This window comes from Mauremys reevesii, linkage group 22, assembly GCF_016161935.1.
Source record: "Mauremys reevesii isolate NIE-2019 linkage group 22, ASM1616193v1, whole genome shotgun sequence".
In the NCBI taxonomy this organism is placed as follows: Eukaryota; Metazoa; Chordata; order Testudines; family Geoemydidae; genus Mauremys; species Mauremys reevesii.
Genome location: NC_052644.1, coordinates 22,905,244 through 22,927,033, shown reverse-complemented (window position 1 = coordinate 22,927,033; position 21,790 = coordinate 22,905,244). Strand labels below are relative to the sequence as shown.

The 21,790-nt window shown below is 64.0% G+C and overlaps 1 protein-coding gene across 4 annotated transcripts; it reads left to right on the top strand.

The window, feature by feature from the left end:
* The first annotated feature begins 25 nt into the window (after positions 1-25).
* On the top strand, positions 26-20,399 carry CDK16 (cyclin dependent kinase 16). Of its 4 annotated transcripts, none has more exons than XM_039510519.1 (18): positions 26-157; positions 7,185-7,324; positions 8,983-9,108; positions 11,168-11,301; positions 11,415-11,540; positions 12,260-12,316; positions 12,600-12,714; positions 12,973-13,067; positions 13,143-13,205; positions 13,285-13,408; positions 13,653-13,773; positions 14,389-14,486; positions 15,363-15,468; positions 15,661-15,703; positions 15,902-15,992; positions 16,731-16,808; positions 17,518-17,567; positions 17,826-20,399. In XM_039510519.1, the coding sequence occupies exons 1-17, from the start codon at positions 99-101 to the stop codon at positions 17,553-17,555; spliced, it is 1,614 nt and encodes a 537-aa protein (XP_039366453.1). In that variant the 5' UTR covers positions 26-98; the 3' UTR covers positions 17,556-17,567; positions 17,826-20,399. The 4 variants fall into 4 exon arrangements, with proteins under 4 accessions (XP_039366453.1, XP_039366456.1, XP_039366454.1 ...); XM_039510521.1 differs by lacking the exon at positions 26-157 and adding an exon at positions 200-417; XM_039510522.1 differs by lacking the exon at positions 8,983-9,108.
* Positions 20,400-21,790: the final 1,391 nt, after the last annotated feature.

The window sequence follows — 21,790 nt, the reverse complement described above, 5'->3', positions numbered from 1 at the left end:
GGGTGATAGCCCTCTTCCACCTTTTTTCCGCCCTCAGTTTACCACCAGCCCCTAGTGGATATGGGGGTTGCTGATCCCTAATTCCCCCACCGTCGGGGATGGGCTCGGCTTGCCCTGGCTGCTCCCTGCGTGTGGCCCTCCCCTGGTGCGCGGAGTGGTACGTCCCGCGGGGGGGGAGGCCGGGCCGGGGGCCGGCGCTAGCCAGTCGCAGGGTGGGAGGTGGCCTGGGCGGAGGGGGAGGCGCCGCTCGCTGGGAGGAGACTTGTGCGCAACCCCCCCCTCCCCTTTCTCGCCGGGCTCTGGGGGACCATGGGCGGCTGAGGGGAGCCGAGCCCCGGGCGGCCGAGCCGGCGGCCATGGCTGAGGATTACTGGGACCCGCAGCAGCAGCGCTGAGCCCCCTGCAGCGGCAGCCAGGGTAAGAGACACCCCGTGGGGCGGGGCCTGGCGATCCACTGGGACCCCGGGATCCACCCACCGCAACCCTAGGGGATCGACACCCACTGGATCCCGGGGATCTGCTGTCCCATCAGGCTGGGATCCACCGTGACCTGGGGACCCACCCACTTGGTCCCATGGGATCAACTCTCACTGGATCCCATGGATCTTCTGCCCCATCCAGTTGGGATCCATTGGGACCCCCCGGGATCAACACACACTGGATCCCATGAGTCTTCTGTTCCATCCGGTTGGGATCCACTGTGACCTGGGGACCCACCCACTTGGTCCCATGGGATCAACTCTTACTGGATCCCATGGATCTGTCCCATCTGGTTGGGATCCTTTGGGCTCTGTGGGATCCACCCACTGCAGCCCTGTGGGATTGACACCCACTGGATCCCATGGATCTTCAGACCTATTGGGCTGGGATCCACTGTGACCCTGTGATCCACCTGCTTGGTCCCAGGGGATTGGCACCCACGGGATCACACATCTTCTGTCATGTTGGTCTGGGATCCACTGTGTGCCTGGTATCCACCACTTGGTCTATGGGATCAACTCGCACTGGATCCATCTTCTCCCTCATTGGGCTGGGGGGTCTGCTGTGACCCATGGGATCTATCCATCCAGGCTACATCAGATCTGCATGCACTGGAGCCCCCTCTGCTTCTTCCCCATTCATTAGGGGTCTCAAAGGGGTCCCCATTCATTAGGGGAATTCTGACCCTATGGGATCCATTCACATGGGATTCTCTGCTAGACTTGGGATCCCCTGTGATCTCTGACCATAGGATCTACCCACTTTTGCTGTCCTATGTGATCCACTTCATGAAGTACACCTAAAAGTGATTAATCTTCTCCTTCCTTATTGTCTGGGGGATCCACTGCAACCTCTGGGATCTACTTGTCATCATCCTCATGGGATACATTCATACTGGATCACTTGGATCCCAGCCCTTAATGGACTGGGGGATCCATGGTGACTTTTGACATTCAGGAATCTACATTCTGGTGTTGAGATATACCCACACTGGGTTCCTCTGTTCTACCCCTTGGCCTGGGGATCATTTTGTGACCCCCCCCAGGAATCTACCCTGACCTCCCTGCAAGGATCTACCTCCCATGCTAACTCTTACAGGGATCCTCACACACTTAACTCCCCTGTCACTTTGTGGAGATCTATTCACTTATCTTGGGCTGGGAATCCACTCAGTCCCCCAGGGATCTCATCACACCAAGATCCCGTGTGACATTCTCTGGCAATTGACCCTAACTGGATCACTCTATTAGTCTGGTGATCTATTTTGCCCTGATTGCCTGGGGTTGTTACTACACCTACTAGATCCCTCTCCCCATTGTTCAGTGTTTGGGGATCTACTCTCACTTCTGAGATCAGCGCGTCCTGTTTTGTAGGTGTCTAGTCTGGATTGTCACTCTAGGTATCTTTCTCTCTGCTCCCCTCTCAGGGGCTCTGTCCCAGCAGGGATCCACCGAGGCTGTTTGCCTCTGAGATCTAGTCCTGGTCTCCACAGAGAGAGAATAATCTGGGGTGAGCCCTCAGCATGTTCTCTAGCTGGTCTGGGGAGCTCCCCCTGTTGTGATCCACTATGACCCTTCACTGCAGACCTAGCCACATCAGTGGATCCCTCTGCACTCTCTTCTTGCTCATTGGGGGGATTCCCACCAGTCATCTACCTGGGGGATCCAGTGGGGAGGGGATCGGGTGTCTGAAATGGATCCAGGACAGTGGGGGGTGGCCTGTCATGTCTTCCCCCAGCATGGGGGGTGGGGGGGTGAGAGATGGGTTGCCGGAATCCATTTTGGGAGGTCTCTGGGATCTCTCCACTCACCAGATCCCTGTGCAGTCAGGCTAAATCGGGTAGGGGGGAATTGCTCCCACTCCTGCATGTGTTGGGACAGGTGGGGGAGTCGCTCCCCCTGTGTGGGGCAGAGAGGGGTGTGGGGTGGATCGCTGCAGTGAGGGGGTGGGTGGGTGGGGGTGACATCCCCACCCCCATGCCTGGGGTGGATTCCTGGCTCTTCCCTTCAGTGAGTGAATGCAGGAATCCTGGGTGGATAGCAAGGGGTCTTTACCCCCCTCTCCCATGTGCTGGGGGGACATGGACAAGGTTGCATCTGTGTGTGCCTGACTCCTGGGAATAAGGGTGGTGGTGGTTGGGAGCTGAGGTCCCCCCCAGACAGGATTAGTTCACTGCAAAGGCCCCAGCCTGGGTTAAATCTAAATCATGTGGTTACTTTGAGTGTGGGGGCTGAGAGGCGAGGGGGTGGATCGGGCTGTGTGTATGGCGGGGGCTGGATCAGGCTGTGCGTGTGTGGGGAGGATGATGGTGGGGGGGGCTGGATCAGGTTGTATGTGGGGGCTGGATCGGGCTGTGTGTGTGTGGGGATGATGGGGGGGCTGGATTGGGTTGTGTGTGGGGCTGACTGAGGGGCTATATCAAGCTGTGTGGGGTGGGTTGGGGTGATGACCCAGGCTGGCGTGTGGGCCGGTGGTGGCTGATGCTCTTTGGAGAGGGTCCCACCATGTGGGACTGGGTGCGTTGGGGGGCAGTGAGGGTCTGGGAGGGGCACAGTTGGTGGCTGCAGTGTGGGGCTCTTGTCCCATGGCTGGTGCTCACTGCACAGGCTGGGAGTGTCTGAGATGGGGCTGATCCTGGGCGGGGGGGTGGGGCAGGCAGATCCGGGGCCCCCGCCTTGGCTGGTGTCTTGTGGGGGGGACCCAGCGGCCTGGCACATTGGCCTTTCAAAGCAGATCACTCTGGGAGTTGGGGAGCTTCTGTCCTTGCCCCTTGGAAGGGCTGGCTGGGGCCTGGCTGACTCTGAGGGAGTTGGGGGCCTGACTGACCCCCGGCGCTCGCCTCAGATGGACCGACCCTGCCCCTGCCACAGCCCTGGGGCTGCTCTCAGGCAGAGAGCTGGGGAGGAGTGGGACCTGGTGCCAGCTGCTGGGAGCTCTCTCCCCCCGGCTCTAACCACTGGACCCCACTCTCCCACAGAGCCAGGGAGAGAACCCAGGAGTCCTGGCTCCCTGCCCCCTGGTTCTGCAGGGAGTGGGGCGCTCTCCCCTGGCAGTCGGCGCTGGTTCCAGTGCCCCACGTGTTGCTGGGGAGGGGAAGGGGCTCTGTGGCTGGAGGGGGGTAGGATGGTGTGGGGGGGAGGGTTCAGGGCTGGAGACAGGGTCTGAGCCAGGGAATCTGAGTGTTGGGTGTTTTGGGGGGGGGGGTCGGGCTGGGTCCATGGGCTGAAGGCAGGAGGAGTGAGAGGGGTGGGGGAAGATCTTTGCAGGGGGGGCGTGGTCTCAGGAGATGGGGCGCTCAGGATGGGGGTCAGGGCCAGGCCCAGGGGTGTCTAGGGGATGGACGGTGTCGTATGGGGGGTGGGACTTTGGGGGCTGAGGGGGCCGATGGATGGGGGCTGGGGGTCTTGAAGGGTTCAGAGGTCTTGGGGGGGGGTTGGAGGCATGGGGCTCCCGGGGGCTGGTCCAGGGCATCGCGCTGGGGTGTCTGGGGGGCAGCTCTCTCCCTGCATGCCCCCCCCCCCTCGGCTGCTACCCCAGGCTCCGCCCCCCACGGTAGGTCAGTTGGTCCCAGGAGGTATTAATAGCTCAGTGAGTCGCTCCCCAGGCCTCCTCTCCCCCCCCCCATGGTGGTTGTAGCTGCGGCTTCGAGACCTGGGCCTCCTCCCTCTGGCCGGCCGGTAGGATCCCTGCGCCCCGCATCTCTGGCCTTTACCCGGGGGGAGTAATTGTGGAGACAGATGCTCCTTGGATTGGTCCATTGGACGTGCCCCCCAGAGCACAGCTGGGAGGGGCAGCCCAGGGCTGGGCTAGCAGGGGGTGTGGGGCTGGAGGGTGGGAGCCAGGGCTGGGCTAGCAGGGGGTGTGGGGTGGGGGCATTGGGGAGCCAGGGCTGGGCTAGCAGGGGTGTGGGGTGGGAGTGGGGCACTGGGGGCTAGCAGGGGTGTGGGAGGAGTGGGGGCACTGAGGGGTGGAGGAGCCAGGCGGGGCTAGCAGGGAGTGTGGGTGGGAGTGGGGGCACTGGGGAGGAGCCAGGGCTGGGCTAGCAGGAGGTGCTGGGCGGGAATGGGGGGCACGGGGGGGGAGGGAGTCAGGGCTGGGCTAGCAGGGGGTGTGGGTGGGAGTGGGGGGCACTGGGGGGGAGCCAGGGCTGGGCTAGCAGGGGGTGCGGGGAGGGAGTGGGGGGCACTGGGGGGGGTGGAGGGAGACAGGGCGGGGCTAGCAGGGGGTGCCGGGTGGGAGTGGGGGGCATGGGGGGGGAAGCCAGCTCAGTCAAACTCCCCTCCCCCCAGCCTTGCCACCCCCTCGAGTCCTTTCTGGGTGCTGGAGGTGACCTATCGCTGGTGCCCCCTGCCCTGCGAGCAGCGGGGGCCCGAGAGGAAGGCTGGTGTCCGACTCCCGGGAGTCCCAGAGCTGGGGCTTGGTGGCCAAGGCGGGTCGGGGATGAGAATGAGGCTGGGGAACCTTGGTGAGCCTCTCGGCTGAGCCGAGCTCTGGCATTTCCCTCGCTCGGATCCGGAGCTGAGCCCACCCTCGGCCCTGCCCACAGGGCTCCTGTGGGGATCCAGAGCCGTTGAGGGAGGGGGTATGTAGACCCAGCTCCTCACCGTGCCACATGGGAGCCGGTGCCCCTGGAGGGGACAGGGGTTGCTGCTTACTCAGGTCCACCTCAGAGTCCCCCCAAAATCGCAGTGATGCGTAGATGGTGCGAAGTCATTGGATCCCACTCCCCTTTCAGAGCCAGGGAGAGAACCCAGGAGTCCTGGCTCCCAGCCCCCCCCCCCCCCCAGCTAGACCCCACTCCTTGCCAGGACAAGTGAGCTGCCAGGTGCTTCATTAGCCCTGGGCTGGGGTTGGCGTGGCACAAGCCCGTGCCGTAGGTGCCCTATGTGCTGGGGGGCAGGGTTGCATGGGGCTGGATCTCTGCTCTGGCCCCTGGCAGGCAGCTCAAGCCAAGAGCATTCTGCAGATGCTTCTGTCGGGTGAAGGAAGGGGCAGCCTGAGTTGCCCTCAGTGGGGCCAGCACTAGCAGCTGGGGGAGAGCGCTCCCTGCCCTGCTCTCCACAGCACCCCTCCCCCCCCAGCGCCCAGTCCTGCCTGCCACGGGAGTGTGGGCCCTGCTACCCATCCTGCCCCACACAGCACGGTGCCCCCCAGCGCCTGGCACTGACTGCCCGGGGAGAGTCCCTGTGCCCAGTCCCCCAGCCCCCTGCCCAGCCCCTGCCCCCAGTGCCCAGTCCTGCCTGCCACGGGAGAGTGTGCCCTGCTACCCACCCTGCCCCACACAGCACGGTGCCCCCCATCGCCTGGCACTGCCTGCCTGGGGAGAGTCCCCCTGCCCAGTCCCCCACCCTGCAGCCCCCTGCTTGGCTATTGCCATCCTGTGCTTCCACCCACCGTTGCGTATCCTTCCCCCATGTACTCACACCGGAGCGGCGGTTGGAGGCCGTGGAGATTGCTCCAGCCCCCCAGCCAATCGGAGGGATGTGAACTGCCCCCGGTGTCACAGCCGGGCGTTACTCCTGAAGCCTACTGATGGCAACGGGTACACTTTGCTAATTCACCATCACCGTGGGGGCATCCAGCTGCTGGGAGCCGCCCCCCTGCCACCATTCCCCATGCTGCGGGCTCCCCCCAACCCTCTCCTGCTTCTCCAGGCTTGTCCCACAACCACAAGGCCCTCCCACTCACATAGGCTCCTCCCACTCTGTCTCCACCCACCATCCCCTCCCTTTGACAATCTCTGCCAACATGCCCCTCCCACTGTAACAGGCTCCTCCCACAAATCCAAGGCCTTGCCACTGTACAGACTCCTTCCAGAAACCCCAAGCCACTCCCTCTCTGACAGGCTCCTCCCACAAGCCTCCCCATGTTCAAGCTCCTCCCCCAAGATCCCTTCTCACACAGGCTCCTTCCAGAGTCCCAAGCCCCACCCACTAACCTTGGCTCCTTCCACATGCCCCAAGCTCCTCCCAGAGACAGCTGTTCAAACATTGCCATGGTAACATCAATTTTCCTGTGAGTCATCACTAGTCTTCAGTGTTAACGGGGCGGCATTTCAGTCCTTCCACCCATCAGCTACTGTGCCCCCTTCCTGTCGAGGGCCCCACCCTGAGTCCCCCTACAGCTGACCCTTTGGGGGAGACATATGGGCCCAACCGCACCCCCACGTGTTCCCTATGGTCCATGGGTCTGATGTGGGGGGGCACCATGTTGGCTGGCCTGTGGGGCTCATCAGGGGGGCACTGGCTGGTTGACTTGTGGGGTCTGATCTGGGGGCCAGCTGACTGCTGGGTTTGATGTGGGGGCACTGGCTGGCTAGCCATGCTGCAGGGTGACTAATCCGTCTGGGTTGTCCATTACCAGGGGCGTAATGTGAGACACATGCTGGGGTGGGAGCATCGACACCATGCCTAGCCCCTGCCCTGACCCACCTCTGCTTGGCATGGCCGTTAGCCGGGGAGTGGGGTAGGCGGCTCGTGGTTAGTAAATTTCCTTAGACTCTTTCCCCTAGAGTTTTTCCCCATCTGCCCTGCTCCAGAGGTGGTTGCATCTCAGTGCTGGGAGAGCAGTCCCTGTGCGGCATTATGTGCGGCTGTTCCCCATCTGCCCTGCCCCAGAGGTGGTTGCATCCCAGCGCCAGGGGATCCCTCCCTGTGTACCTGATCTGATGTTTCAGCCTGTGGTGTCCTCTCCCCTCCGTGCAGCAGCCCCAGCCCTGGCCCCACCATGGATCGGATGAAGAAGATCAAGAGGCAGCTCTCAATGACCCTGCGGGGGAGCCGGACAGCCGAGAAGAACCTCAATGAGCAGATCAACATCGAGGAGAACAACAGCAGTGACACCGGTGAGCCACTCCCCCAGCCGGGCCTGCTCCGGGGCAGCTCCGCCTACTCCGGCACCTTCCCATGGGACCTTTCTGTGCTGGGCCCGGACGGGATCCGGACTGAGACCTTCCCTTTAAGCTGGCTCTTGCTGTGGCTGCACCTTTAAGACATTTGAGGGGCCTGGCCACCCCTTTAAGGTGTTCTCTGGGCGTAACCGCCCCTTTAAGGTGTTCCACTTACAAGATGGTTCCTTAAAGGAATCTGTGCAAAAGGCCACCCCTTTAAGGCTTTCTGCAGTCATAGCTACCCCTTTAAGGTGTTACCTGGGCATGGCTGTCTTTTTAAGATTCCCTGTGGGTGTTATGGCCCCTTTAAAGTGTCCATTGGATGGACCCCGTAAAGGGTCTGGGGATGTGGCTGCCCCTTTAAGACCTCCCTGGCTGTGCCTGTGTGGTGGTCTCTGGGCATGGCTGTCCCTTTAAAGGCTGCCTCCCCTTCCCTCCTCACCGCACCCTCCCCATTGCTGGTGGCCCATTTGGGAACCAACCTAGGCACCAAGCTGAGCAACGATTGGCTGGCTCCCTAGAGGTGGTCAATGGCCAGGTGGAACATACCATTTAACTTCGGCTGTAGGGGTGTGACAGCCGGGTTCCACCTCCATTGGACTGAACCAAAGCCCCAAATGGGGGTGTTTGAGGCAGTTTGGACAGGGGACCCAGACTCCTGGGAACCAAGACTCCAGGGTTCTCTCCCGTCTCTGGGAGGGGAGTGGGGTCTAGTGGTTAGAGTAGTGGGGGCTGGGAGCCAGAAATACTGGGTTCTCTCCGCTGCACCAGGAGGGGAATAGGGTCTAGGGGTTAGAGCGGGGTGGGAGCCAGGATGAAGGGGACATTACTGATTCTTTCCAGGGTTTATTGGGGGGTTGGGATTCGGGGGGATGGTTGGACCCCAGTGCTCTGGTTTGATGTGAGCCCCTCAGGCACGGGGGTGTCCATGGCCCCACCACGGGTACGTCCCCCCTGGCTGGTCTGTGCCCCTTACGCAGGGGTCCTGGATTTTGTTTCTGTTCTGTTGTATTTTTGTTTCTTCATTTTCTTTTTCTTTTCTTTTTTGTCTGTGTTTAATTTCTGGCCCCCCTCCCTGTCCTCCTCCCTTCCGGCTGTGTGACCCCCCCCCCCCACACACCCCACCGGCTGTGTGACCTCTCCCCACCCCCACAATGCACCCCCCACTGACTGTTTGACCTTCCCCCCTATGCACCACCCACCGACTGTGTGATCTCTCCCCATCCCCACAATGCACCCCCCACCGGCTGTGTGACCTCTCCCCACCCCCATGCATCCCGCACCGGCTGTGATATCTCTCCCCATCCCCATAATGCACCCCCCACTGGCTGTGTGATCTTCCTCCCTCCCCGCACGTCTGTGTGACGTTCCCCCCATGCACCCCCTCCGGCTGTGTGACCTTCTCCCCCTCCGGCTGTGTGACAACCCCATCTGCCCCCTCCCCTGGGCTGCATGATTCCCCCAATCTACCCTCCCATCTACTCCCCTATCTGTATGGTCCCTCCAACCCAACCCCCACATCCTCTCCCCTGGGTGTGTGACTGGCTCCCTCCCCCAATCTTTCTCCCCTTGTGGGCTGGGCTCCCCTGCGCCCCATGTCTCGTGCCCCCCAGGCCTGGCGGGGAAGAGCGGGCGTCCCTGGGGCGCCTCGCGCAGCGTCTATTCCTTCCTGCAGCGCCGGCCGCGCCCGGGCATGACCCGCAGCCTGAGCGCCCACCTCGCCCGTGCCAGCCGACTAGGTGACTATGGAGGGGCAGTGCAGACCCCAGGGACCCCCCCCCTGAGCCAGCCCCCCTTCTGCGGAGCAGGCCACAGCTCGGAAAGGGGAATGGGGGCTAGTGGGTTAGAGTGTGGAGGGGGCTGGGAGCCAGGACTCCTGGGTTCTCTCCCTGGCTCTGAGAGTGCAGTGGGGTCTAGTGGTCAGAGCGGGGGGGGGGGGCGGTCTTGTAGGCTGTAGTGCCGGCAGAGTCAGGGGTAACCAGCCTCTCCCTCTTTCAGTGGCTGTGGTTTGTGTTTTATTACGTGGGCGGCTGAGCCGGGCTGGCAGGACACAGGGGGGTCACTCTCAGAGCTCCAGCTCTGGGCACTGGCCCCTGGCCTCCCTGCCAGCTGCTTTCAGGGTTTTCTTGCCAACGCGCGCTGAGCTGGCCTGGGGGTGCTGCCTCTGGCTGCCTGGCAGTGTCGGGAGGGTGAGGGCTGTGCCGACGGCTGGCTTGGGGAGAGGGGGAGTCTCCACCAGGGGGTGCTGTGGGGAAGGCTGGGGGCGGGGGGGCTATCCAGCAGGGGGCGCTGTGGCGAGGGCTGGCGGGGGGCTATCCAGCAGGGGGCACTGTGGCGAGGGCTGGCGGGGGGGGCTATCCAGCAGGGGGCGCTGTGGTGAGGGCTGGCGGGGGCCAGGGGGCTATCCAGCAGGGGGCGCTGTGGCGAGGGCTGGCTGAGGGGTATCCAGCAGGGGGCGCTGTGGCGAGGGCTGGCTGAGGGGTATCCAGCAGGGGGCGCTGTGGCGAGGGCTGGCTGAGGGGTATCCAGCAGGGGGCGCTGTGGCGAGGGCTGGCGGAGGGGTATCCTGCAGGGGGCGCTGTGGTGAGGGCTGGCGGAGGGGTATCCAGCAGGGGGCGCTGTGGTGAGGGCTGGCGGAGGGGTATCCAGCAGGGGGCGCTGTGGTGAGGGCTAGCGGAGGGGTATCCAGCAGGGGGTGATGTGGCGAGGACTGTCGGGGGTCAGGGAGCTATCCAGCAGGGGGCGCTGTGGCGAGGGCTGGCTGAGGGGTATCCAGCAGGGGGCGCTGTGGCGAGGGCTGGCTGAGGGGTATCCAGCAGGGGGCGCTGTGGCGAGGGCTGGCGGAGGGGTATCCAGCAGGGCGTGATGTGGCGAGGACTGTCAGGGGTCAGGGGGCTATCCAGCAGGGGGTGATGTGGCGAGGGCTGGCTGAGGGGTATCCAGCAGGGGGCGCTGTGGCGAGGGCTGGCTATGGGGTATCCTGCAGGGGGTGCTGTGGCGAGGGCTGGCTATGGGGTATCCAGCAGGGGGTGATGTGGCGAGGGCTGGCTGAGGGGTATCCAGCAGGGGGCGCTGTGGCGAGGGCTGGCTTTGGGGTATCCAGCAGGGGGTGATGTGGCGAGGACTGTCAGGGGTCAGGGGGCTATCCAGCAGGGGGCGCTGTGGCGAGGGCTGGCTGAGGGGTATCCAGCAGGGGGTGCTGTGGTGAGGGCTGGCTATGGGGTATCCAGCAGGGGGCGCTGTGGTGAGGGCTGGCTATGGGGTATCCTGCAGGGGGCGCTGTGGCGAGGGCTGGCTGAGGGGTATCCTGCAGGGGGCGCTGTGGTGAGGGCTGGCTATGGGGTATCCAGCAGGGGGCTCTGTGGCGAGGACTGTCGGGGGTCAGGGGGCTATCCAGCAGGGGGCGCTGTGGCGAGGGCTGGCTGAGGGGTATCCAGCAGGGGGCGCTGTGGCGAGGGCTGGCGGAGGGGTATCCAGCAGGGCGCTGTGGCGGGCTGGCTGAGGGGTATCCAGCAGGGGGCGCTGTGGCGAGGGCTGGCTGAGGGGTATCCAGCAGGGGGCGCTGTGGCGAGGGCTGGCTGAGGGGTATCCAGCAGGGGGCGCTGTGGCGAGGGCTGGCTGAGGGGTATCCTGCAGGGGGCGCTGTGGCGAGGGCTGGCTCCGCAGGAGGGGGCGCTGTGTGCTTGGGGGCTGCCTGGAGGTCCGGCTGGGGGTCTCTGGCAGTGGCCGGCCGGGGTCTCTGCTGGGGGGTGCTGTCTGTCCGTCGTCCCGGTAACGCCCCACTGCTCTGCCCCCCAGAGATGGTGCAGGAGGATGTGAAGATTGGCTCCGACGGGGAGAGCGACCAGGCGTCCGGCACCTCGTCCGACGAGGTCCAGTCCCCCGTGCGCGTCCGCATGCGCCACAGCTCGGCCCGCAAGATCTCCTCCGAGGTGGGGGCGGCCGGGGGAGATCTCGGGGGGGAGGGGCAGGGTCACTGCCTGCGGGGGCGAGGGGGCAGGGGCTTCTCTGACTGCGCCTGTGACCCCCGTCCCTGCGCCCCCAGGACATCAACAAGCGGCTCTCGCTGCCGGCCGACATCCGCCTGCCCGAGGGCTGCCTGGAGAAGCTGGCGCTGAACAGCCCCTTGTTCGAGCAGCCCCTCAGCCGGCGCCTGCGCCGCGTCTCGCTGGTGAGAGGCTGCCCCACGGGTCCCCTGCCCCACGGCGCCCCGCTGGCCCCTGTCCCGGCCTGCCCCACGGGTCCCCGCTGGCCCCTGTCCCGGCCTGCCCCACGGGTCCCCTGCCCCACGGCGCCCCGCCAGCCCCTGTCCCGGCCTGCCCCACGGGTCCCCACTGGCCCCTGTCCCGGCCTGCCCCATGGGTCCCCTGCCTGCCCCACGGGTCCCCGCTGGCCCCTGCCCCGGCCTGCCCCATGGGTTCCCCCGCCCCACGGGTCCCCACTGTCCCCTGCCACGGCCTGCCCCACGGGTCCCCCGCCGGCTCCTGTCCCGGCCTGCCCCATGGGTTCCCCCGCCCCACGGGTCCCCCGCCCTCCCCCGCCGCATGGGTTGCCCCGCCCCACGGGTCCCCGCTGCCCCCGGCCCCGGCCTGCCCCATGGGTTCCCCCGCCCCACGGGTCCCCGCTGTCCCCTGCCCTGGCCTGCCCCATGGGTACCCCCGCCCCACGGGTCCCCACTGTCCCCTGCCCCGGCCAGCCCCATGGCACCCCACGTATGCCCCGGCTTGCCTTGGCCCACCCCATGTGTCCCCCGGCTCGCCCCAGCCAGCCCCATGGTGCCCCCACCCTGCCCCCAGCACCCTACAGCCCCCAGTGTTCCCTGGCTGGCTGCCCCCCAGCTGTCCCCCCCCACCCCCGGCGGGCGTCTCACGGCCGGTCTCTCGCCCGCAGTCTGAGATCGGCTTCGGGAAGCTGGAGACCTACGTGAAGCTGGACAAACTGGGAGAGGTGGGAGCTGGGCCCCAGGGAGCATGGGGAGGTCCTAATGCCCCCCCCAGGTCCGAGCCAAGGGGTGAGATTAGAGGGAGGGGCCAGGAGAGACGCCATGGGGCTGGGGAGGGGACTGTGGGTGATGGGGCAGAGATCAGGGTGCTGGACTGGGGGCACCCTGGGGTGGGGGTCATGGGCCAGGGAAGGAGGGCGAGTGACTGGTTGGGGGATGGGGCAGGAGGGCCCTCCAGCTGTGACCTCCAGGTCCTGTCCCCCCCCCCCCCCCATCGCTGCCCCACAGGGGACGTACGCCACCGTCTATAAGGGCAAGAGCAAACTGACAGACAACCTGGTGGCGCTGAAGGAAATTCGCCTGGAGCACGAGGAGGGGGCGCCATGCACGGCCATCCGGGAAGGTACCTGCCGGGGAGGGGCAGGCTGTGGGGGCAGTCTAGGGGTAGGTTATGGGGTGCTGGGGGATGCCGGCTGTGGGGTGCCGGGGGGCAGGCTGGAGGTGCTGGGTGGAGAAGGCTGTGGGGTGCCGAGGGGGCAGGTTGGAGGGTGGGCTGGGGGTGCCGGGGGGGCAGGCTGGAGGGTGTGGAGGGGGAGCATGCTAGGGGGCTGGAGGGCCGGGATTCACTCGCCTCCCTTCTCCCCTTCTCCCCCCCCCCCAGTGTCCCTGCTGAAGGACTTGAAACACGCCAACATCGTCACCCTGCACGACATCATCCACACGGAGAAGTCGCTGACCCTGGTCTTCGAGTACCTGGTGAGTGGGGGGGCGGGGGGAGGCTCGAGGGGACCCCGGCATCCGGGTGGCGCTAACCCTGCCCTGCCCCCGCAGGACAAGGACCTGAAGCAGTACCTGGACGACTGCGGCAACCTCATCAACATGCACAACGTCAAGGTGAGCGCGGGCGGGGCTGGGGGGGCTCCCGGGCCCCCCCCCCGGCCAGGCTGACGGCGCCTTTCCGTCCCCCCCCCAGCTCTTCCTGTTCCAGCTGCTGCGGGGCCTGGCGTACTGCCACCGCCAGAAGGTGCTGCACCGCGACCTCAAACCCCAGAACCTGCTCATCAACGAGCGGGGCGAGCTCAAGCTGGCCGACTTCGGTGAGCCCCCCGGAACCCCCCAGGGCCCCCCAAACCCCACCCGCCCCCAGAACCTGCTCATCAACGAGCGGGCGAGCTCAAGCTGGCCGACCGGTGAGCCCCGGAACCCCAGGGCCCCCCAAACCCCCACCCCCAGAACCTGCTCAGCAACGAGCGGGGCGAGCTCAAGCTGGCCAACTTCGGCGAGCCCCCCGGACCCCCCCAGCGCCCGCCCCCCCGTGCCATCCCCCTCTCTCTGTGCCAGGTCTAGCGCGGGCCAAGTCCATCCCCACCAAGACGTACTCCAACGAGGTGGTGACGCTCTGGTACCGGCCCCCCGACATCCTGCTGGGCTCCACCGAGTACTCCACGCAGATCGACATGTGGTGAGCTGGGGGGGCGCCTGGGGGGGCCATGGCTGCTGGCGGAGTGACCCCGCCCGGCCTGGGCCCTGCCCTGACCCTCCATCCCCTGCCTGGCTTGGGACCTGACCCCCTTCTCCTCCCAGCCCTTACTGGTCCTCTGCGCCCCTCCTATCCCTTCCTCTCCTCGTGCCCCCAGTCCAGCTCCCTTATCTGGGCCCGGCCTCTCCTGCTCTCTCACCACGCGGGGACCCCCGGGACCCCACCTCCAAAGTGCTGCCCCCTCCCCCATGCAGCCCCCAGCCTCCCACCCCACTGTGTCCAGCCGGGCCTGATCAGTGACACCGACACCCCCCCCCCCCCGCCCCCGCCTCAGTCCTGGAGCTTCAGACCACCTGGTGCAGGACGTGCCAGCCCAGGCAGGGAGGGGAAGGCAGGCGATTTCGGGGGGGGGGGGAGGCAATGCACCAGCCCGGGCGGGGGGCAGGTCCCCACCTGCAGCCCGGGTGGTTTTGCCGTCTGTCATGCTGGGGCGAGGGTGCTGTGCCTCTGAGTGGCCCCTGGAACTGGGGGCGGGGCTGTGCCAGGGGGACCCCCCCCCCAATTCTGGGCACCCTGACCTCAGCACCTCTCCCCTAGGGGCGTGGGCTGCATATTCTACGAGATGTCCACGGGCCGCCCGCTCTTCCCTGGCTCCACTGTGGAGGAACAACTGCACTTCATCTTCCGCATCCTCGGTGAGGGGGGAGCTCGGTGGGGGACACTGGGGGGTCAGCGGGGGCGATTGGGGGGCAGGCCTGGGTTGCGCAGGGGGGGCTGTGCTGCAGGGAGCAGGGTCGGAGGGTGCCATGCTGCAGGGGGTGGGGAGCCGGCTTGGCAGGGGGGGTCATGGAGTCCCTGGAGCGATGCTCTGGAGCTGCTCCCTACGAAGCCAGCCAGGACCCTGCCCGGCTTGGGACCCGCCGGGCAGGGGGGAGCCTCCTCTCTCGGAGCAGACCGTCCCCGGGCAAGAAGCTGCCACAGCTTCCACCTTCCTGGGTCTGACCCCGGAGCATTCAGCATCCCCGTCCCCCCCATGCGCTTCCCCCAGCGAGTCCACCTGGGGGGGGGTGGCTGGGGGAGCCCCCCGACTCCGCAGCCAACCAAGACTCTCAGCTGGCCGGTAACAGGGAAGGTTTATTAAATGACAGGAACACGGCGTAGAGCAGAGCTTGTTAGCACAGAAATCAGAGACTTTCAGCCAAGTCCATCTTGGGGAGTCCTGGGCCAGATGCCCTGGACTCCCCCTCCCGAGAGTCACACACCCTTATTCCCACCACCTAGGCATTGGTGCAGCGCACAGGGAAACTGAGGCACACACAGTATTCATGCAAAACAATAAAACTCACATACAACATAATAAGAGAAAATCCCCACATCATCTCCCTTTCAGGAGGTGGGTTGGGGGCTCAGCGGGGGTCACCATGCCGCAGGGGGGGGGTGGGGGGTTCAGTGGGGGTCACTGTGGTTCGGGGGCGGGCAGGAAGCTCATCAGGGGGTGCTGTGCTGCAAGGGGTGGGTGGGGGGCTCCATGGGGCCCTGTCAGATCCTCACCCCGTTTGTCCCTCACCCAGGGACCCCCAACGAGGAGACGTGGCCAGGGATCCTGTCCAACGAGGAGTTCCGATCCTACAAGTACCCCAAGTACCGGCCTGAGGCCCTTCTCAACCACGCGCCCAGGTCAGCCCTGGGGCCACTGCACGTGGGGGGTTCTGGGGGCTGTGAGTGACGGCCGGGGGGCTGGATCCACCTGGGAGGTGTGGGGAAGCGCCGGGGGCTGGATCTCCTGGGGCTGCAGGCTGTGTGTGTAAATCCCTCTGTGGGTTTATGTGGGTTCATGGGGGGCTGATATTTCCCATGTCCCCCGTGTAGGCTGGACAGTGATGGAGCCGACCTGCTGGGGAAACTGCTGCAGGTGAGAGCTTGGGGGGGGGCGGGGTACACTGGCTTATAGCGTGGGATAAGGGGTGGGGGATTTGGGGGCGGTGAGTGGCCCTGGATTGAGGAGGGTCTGGTAGCAGAATTTTGGGGGCTGGTGGGTCCATCCCTCTGACTCCGCCCCGCAGGGGCGTGTCCATCCCATGACCCCGCCCCCCGGGGCATGTCTCCGCAGTTCGAGGGGCGGAAGCGGATGTCAGCGGCCGAGGCCATGGGGCACCACTTCTTCCACTGCCTGGGCGAGCGTGTCACCAAGCTCCCGGACAGTGAGTGACCCGCGGGGCTGGGGCTGGGGGGCTCGGCTCAGGTTGGGGGGCGGGAGGGGGGTGTGTGTGTGTGGTGGTGGTGGGGTTGAGTCGGGGTGTGTGTGTGGTGGTGGTGGGGTTGAGTCGGGCAGGACGGGGCTCCGCTCAGGTTGGGGGCTGGAGGTGGTGAGGTCTGGGGGTCTCGGCTCAGGTGGGGGCTGGAGGTGGGGATGAGTCGGGCAGGGCGGGGGCTCAGTTCAGGTTGGGGACTGGAGGGGTGTGTGTGTGTGGTGGTGGGGTTGAGTCGGCGGGGCTCCGCTCAGGTTGGGGCTGGAGGTGGGGATGAGTCGGGCAGGCGGGGGCTCAGCTCAGGTTGGGGGCTGGAGGTGGGGATGAGTCGGGCAGGGCGGGGCTCAGCTCAGGTTGGGGGCTGGAGGTGAAGGGAAGGCAGGGGCTCCGCTCAGGTTGGGGCTGGAGGTGGGGGGAGGTTGGGCTCGGCTCAGGTTGGGGGCTGGAGGTGGGGATGAGTCGGGCAGGGCGGGGGCTCAGCTCAGGTTGGGGCTGGAGGTGAAGGGAGGGCTGGTGGGGCTGGAGGTGGGAGGGCTGAGTCGGGTGGCGCTGAGGTGAGCAAAGAAGGAATTGGGTGGGGGCTGGTTTGGGGGTGTATAGACTTGGGCAGAGCTGAGGGAATTCAGAGGGGGGGGCAGGGCTGTGGGGAGCCGTAACTGCCCCCCCGTGACCCCCCTCGTGTCTCCATAGCCACGTCCATATTTGCACTAAAAGAGATTCAGCTACAGAAGGAGACGGGGCTGCGCTCAGCTTCGCTGCCCGACTCAGGTGAGACGTGCCCCCCGCGCCCCTCCCAGCCCCTCGACGCCTCCCTGCCCCCACAGCCCCTCCCTGCCCGACTCAGGTGAGACGTGCCCCTCCCAGCCCCTCGATCGCCCCAGCCCTCCCTGCCCCCACAGCCCCTCCCTGCCCGACTCAGGTGAGACGTGCCCCTCGCCCCACCAGCCCCTCGATCGCTCCCAGCCCCTCCCTGCCCCACAGCCCCTCCTGCCCGACTCAGGGAGACGTGCCCCGTGCCCCTCCCAGCCCCTCGACGCCCCAGCCCCTCCCTGCCCGACTCAGGTGAGACGTGCCCCCGCGCCCTCCCAGCCCCTCGATCGCCCCAGCCCCTCCCTGCCCCACCCACAGCCCCTCCCTGCCCGACTCAGGAGAGACCTGCCCCCGCGCCCCTCCCAGCCCCTCAATCGCCCCCAGCCCCGCCCTGCCTCACCCACAGCCCCTCCTGCCCACAACTCCCCTGCTGACCCCTCTGCTCACACAGACGTGCTCCCCAAGCCCCCCCCTCCCCGACCTAATGCGCCCTTCAGGGCTGGCTGCTAACACTGGTCTGTTCTCTCACTTGCCCCCAGCTGGGACCCCCTGCAGCCCTGCTAGGGCCTTTCCCTCTCAGGATGGGGGGGGGAAGCTTCCCCCTTGAGGACCCCCTAGCCCTGCCCCGCCCCGGGCTGCGCGGTGAATGCTCTCTCCTCTCCCGCAGGGGGCGCCGCCTTCCGGGTAGTGGACACTGAATTTTAGCCTTCGGGTCAGGTACTTCCACCCCCCCTCCGTGGCCCCCTCCAGCTCTCAGCATGGCCCCCATCACCCCCCCCAGGCTTCCTCATCCGGACCCCCCCCAGCTGGGAGCGCATGGGGCACCCTGCTCCTTATCACCCCCAATACACGCCCACCCCACAGGCGCTGTATTGGCAGTACCAGGATGTGGGTGGGGGGAGGGCAGTCTGGGGGGAATCCCATCAGCGGTGGGGGGGCCGCCGTCTCTCTCTAACCCTTTGCTCCCCCCCACAGTGAACGGGCAGAACGGACGGCCCAGCTTACTGTTGTGACCCCGCCGAGCCACAGTGACGGGGAGGGGCGGGGGCTGGACTGACATTAACCCCCCCCCCCCCCCCCAGCCGAGACTCTGCCCCTTTGGTTGGACGCTGCCTTTGGTGCCGGGACTCGGACCATGCCCCACGGCCGGGTGGGGGGGGCTTGATCCCCTTCTGGGGGAGGGTCGGCGCCGGCTGGACGGCAGATGGCCCCCCCCATGTTGTTTAAGTTTTATTTTTTCAAGGCAATATTATAAATATAGAGAAATAATCTATAGCCCCCCCCCCTCGCCGGGAGGGATGGGCATTGGGGGACAGCCCCCCGGAGTTATGTTTCCATGGAGATGTGTTTGATTCTGCCCTGCTGTGGGGGAGGCGGCTGCAACCCCTCCTGTACCCCCCAGGTTGAGCGGGGGGATTGATCCAGGGGGTTATATTCTGTGGTCACTCGCCCCCTGCCCCAAATCCTCCTCTCCTGCCCCCCACACCCGCTGAGCTGTGGGGACAGAAGTCTTCCAGATGTGGGGGAAATGGGGGCGGGGAGGGGCTGCTGTTGCAGATGTGTGTGTGTGCGGGGGGGAGGTACCCCAGCTGTGGTAGGTCCCTTTGCAGCAGTGTGTGGGGGGGTCCCTGACAGTCTGCAACCCCTCCACATCCGAGTGATGCGTCCCTAAGGAGTCCCTTTGCCTCCCTGAACCCCAGCATGTCCCCTTTCCGCCCCCACGTCCTGCTGGGTCAGCATGTGGGGTGAACGCTGGCTGACGCCAGTGAGTTCAGTGGGGCAGCTGCCAGCTCCCCTTCCCCACTTAGTACTCAGGGCTCACTTTCTCCCAGCCCTTACTCCTAGGGTACTCGGCCCTTACTCTGCCCCCACTCCCCTGTTCCTCAGTCCTTAGTGTAGCCCTGTTTCTATGTTACTCGGCCCGTACTCCTACATTACTTAGCCCTTACTCTGGCCCTACTTCCATGTTACTCAGCCCTTTACTCCTACGTACAGCCCTTACTCTGCCCCACTCATGTTACTCTACCCCTATTCTCATGACACTCTCCTCCTACTACCTTGTAACTCTGTCCCACTCCCATGTTACTCAGTCCCTACTCACACAATACTGTCTGTACTCCCATATTACTTAGCCCTTACCTGACCCCCTACTCAGATGATACTTAGCCCTACTCAGTCCTTACACAAATGTTACTTGGCCCCCTACTCTGCTCTTACTTGGCCCGTACTCAATCCATAGTCAAATCTTACACAGTCTCTTGGCCTCTTATTTGGCTCCTACTCAAATGTTACTCAGCTCTCACTCAGCCCCTTCTGAGATCTTACTCAGTCCCTCCTCAGCTGTTACATAACTGTTCGCCTGTAGTCAGCCCCTAGCATGCTCCTGACTCAGCCCCTCCTCAGTCACTTCCCAGACTCTGCTCAGTCCTTACTCCCATCCCTAGTCTTTACTTAGTCCTTACTCAGACATTACTTCGCATCCTCTCACTACGAACTCAGCCCCTACTCGACTGTTACTCTCTACTCAGTGTTTGGTCCATGCTCAGGTGTTACTTGGCCTAACATTATTCCGTGGTTACTGAGGCCCTACTCATCTGTTACTCAGCCCTTACCCAGTCTGAGTTTACCTGTTACGCCCATCCCTGCTCAAACCTGACAGTGTCTTTATTCCGACATTACTCCATCCTTACTTGAGCTTTACTCCGTCCAGAGCTGGTTGCTCACACATTACTTGTTCCTTACTCCATAAATCCAGAGGGTGGTTGGAGTATCACGGGGTGATCTGGAGTAACAGAACTGAAACTCGCTAGGCCACAGTGAGGGGACTAGGAAGAATTTTGGCCGGGAGCTCCCAGAGAGACCTGGGCGCGTGGGACGCTCACAGGGTGACGCTGACCCCACAGCTGTGCAAATGGCGGGTGCAGGTGAGGGATTTCCACCAGAGCCTGGGCCCAGTGCTGGCCACCCGTGTTGCAGGAAGAAGAGCTCAGGCGCAGTGAGGGCGGCTGGGACGGCCGGGAGCAGGTTAGCTGACAGCTCAGGCTGAGGTGGGTCCCGCTGGTCTCGCCGTAAATATGTGGGGAGGATGAGGAGGGGCTGGAGCAGCAGCGAGGGCCAGATGCCCTGGCTAGCGGGATGCTCCTCCTGCCTCAGCTCAGGACGGCCTGAGCTCCTGAGGTAGCGACACCAGCTGGAATCATGGAGCCGCTGGCCCAGGCGGCCCATCCAGGCCTGGGCGCGTACTCATATGATCCTCGGGCTTTCCAACCTCTAATCAGTCTGGTTTTAGTTTTTACCCAGTCTTCAGTCAAATGTGCCGCAGGTGGGACATGTTACTCAGCCATTGCGCTGTACTTACTCCATCCCTACTCTTGTTACCCTGCCTGTACTCAGCTGTGAGTCCCTACCCAGCCCCTACTTAGTCTTAGCCTAGATGTTACTCTGTCCTTACTCAAGGGCTACTCTGCCCCTACTCAGTCTTATCTTAAATGTTACTCACCCCTACTGCAAATGTTACTTGGTTCTTACCCAGACAGTACTCCATCCTTACAGTCCCAACTTAGTTGTTGTTGTTCAGTCCTTACTCAGAGTAATCTGACCCTACTAAAATGTTACTACCTCCTTACTCAAACACTAATTGGTCCGTACTGAAACACTACTCCATTAGTTCTCAAATGTTACTCAGTCCCTACTCAGTCTTAACCTTAGATAGTACTTATTTTTGCTCAAAAGTTATTGCATCCTTACTCACTCCTGAATCAAATGTTACTCGGTCCATACCTAGCCCTTACTTTGGCTTAGTTGATTTGTTACTCCTTCCTTACTCAAATGGTACTTGGCCCCTTTCCAGCATCTACTCGGGCTTACCTTAGTGGGTTCTCAGTCCTTAATCAAACACTACTCAGCCATTACTCTGTCCTTACTTGTTACTCAGGCAAATCCCTCCTTGTCTCTGCTCTAGTCCAACACTGCTCAGGATTGGACCCTGCGTCTCCTTCCAGCTGGATCCTGCAGGCCCCCCTCCCCCGCACTCCCTGATGGACCCCGGCCAGGCTGTCCCACCCAGAGGGCTCTGTGTGCTCCTGGCTCCCCCTAGTGGCTAGGAAGGATCGACTGCAGTTGGAGGGGCCAAGCTTTTAACTCAGGGGTAAAGGCCGGGGATTTGAACCCTGCTGTGGGAGTGTCAGTTTGAAGGCGGTCTCTATATCCCCCAGGCAGTGCGCCCCCCACCTCTCTCTCTATATTGTGTGTGTGTGCGTGTATATATGTACATATCTAGCCTTTTTTATATGCAGCATGTAGTGCTTGTGGGATGGAAAGACTTTCCCTGCAAGAGCCATACCCATAGTAATAAAAATGACAATGCCCCCAGCTGAGCTGCAGCCACCTCTGGGGTGGGGCAGCAGGGAACGGCCGCACGTAACGACGCACGGAAAGGGCTTGGCCAGCACTGAGATGTAGCCAGCTCTCCACGTGGATCAGAATGGTCCCCCTGTTCCTCACCTCTGCCCCCCTGCTCGGACCCATAAGGCTAAAGATCTCGTCCCTGGTGGGGCGGTGTTTGTTAACCCTTTCTCTGCTGGGCACCTGGCAGGGCTGGGGCTTGGGGAGTGTAGCTGGGAGGTGGTGGGGGCAGTGCCAGGGGGGTGGGTTTGGTCTAGGATCCATTCCTCGAAGGTGGTGGGTTCTGCTGTGTGGAACTGGATCTCTGTGCACAGAGGAGGGAGGGATCCCAGCCGTGAACCCTGCATGAAGGGGGAATCCCACGTCACATCCCTGCATGAGTAGGAGGGCTGGATCCTAGCTGGAGAGGAGAGGGGTTAAGACCAGATCCCTGCTAGGAGGAGGGAGGGATCCCAGAGTGGATCCCTACATGCAGAGGAAGAGGATCCCATAATGGATCCATACAGGTGGAGAAGGGAGGGATCTTGGAGAGGATG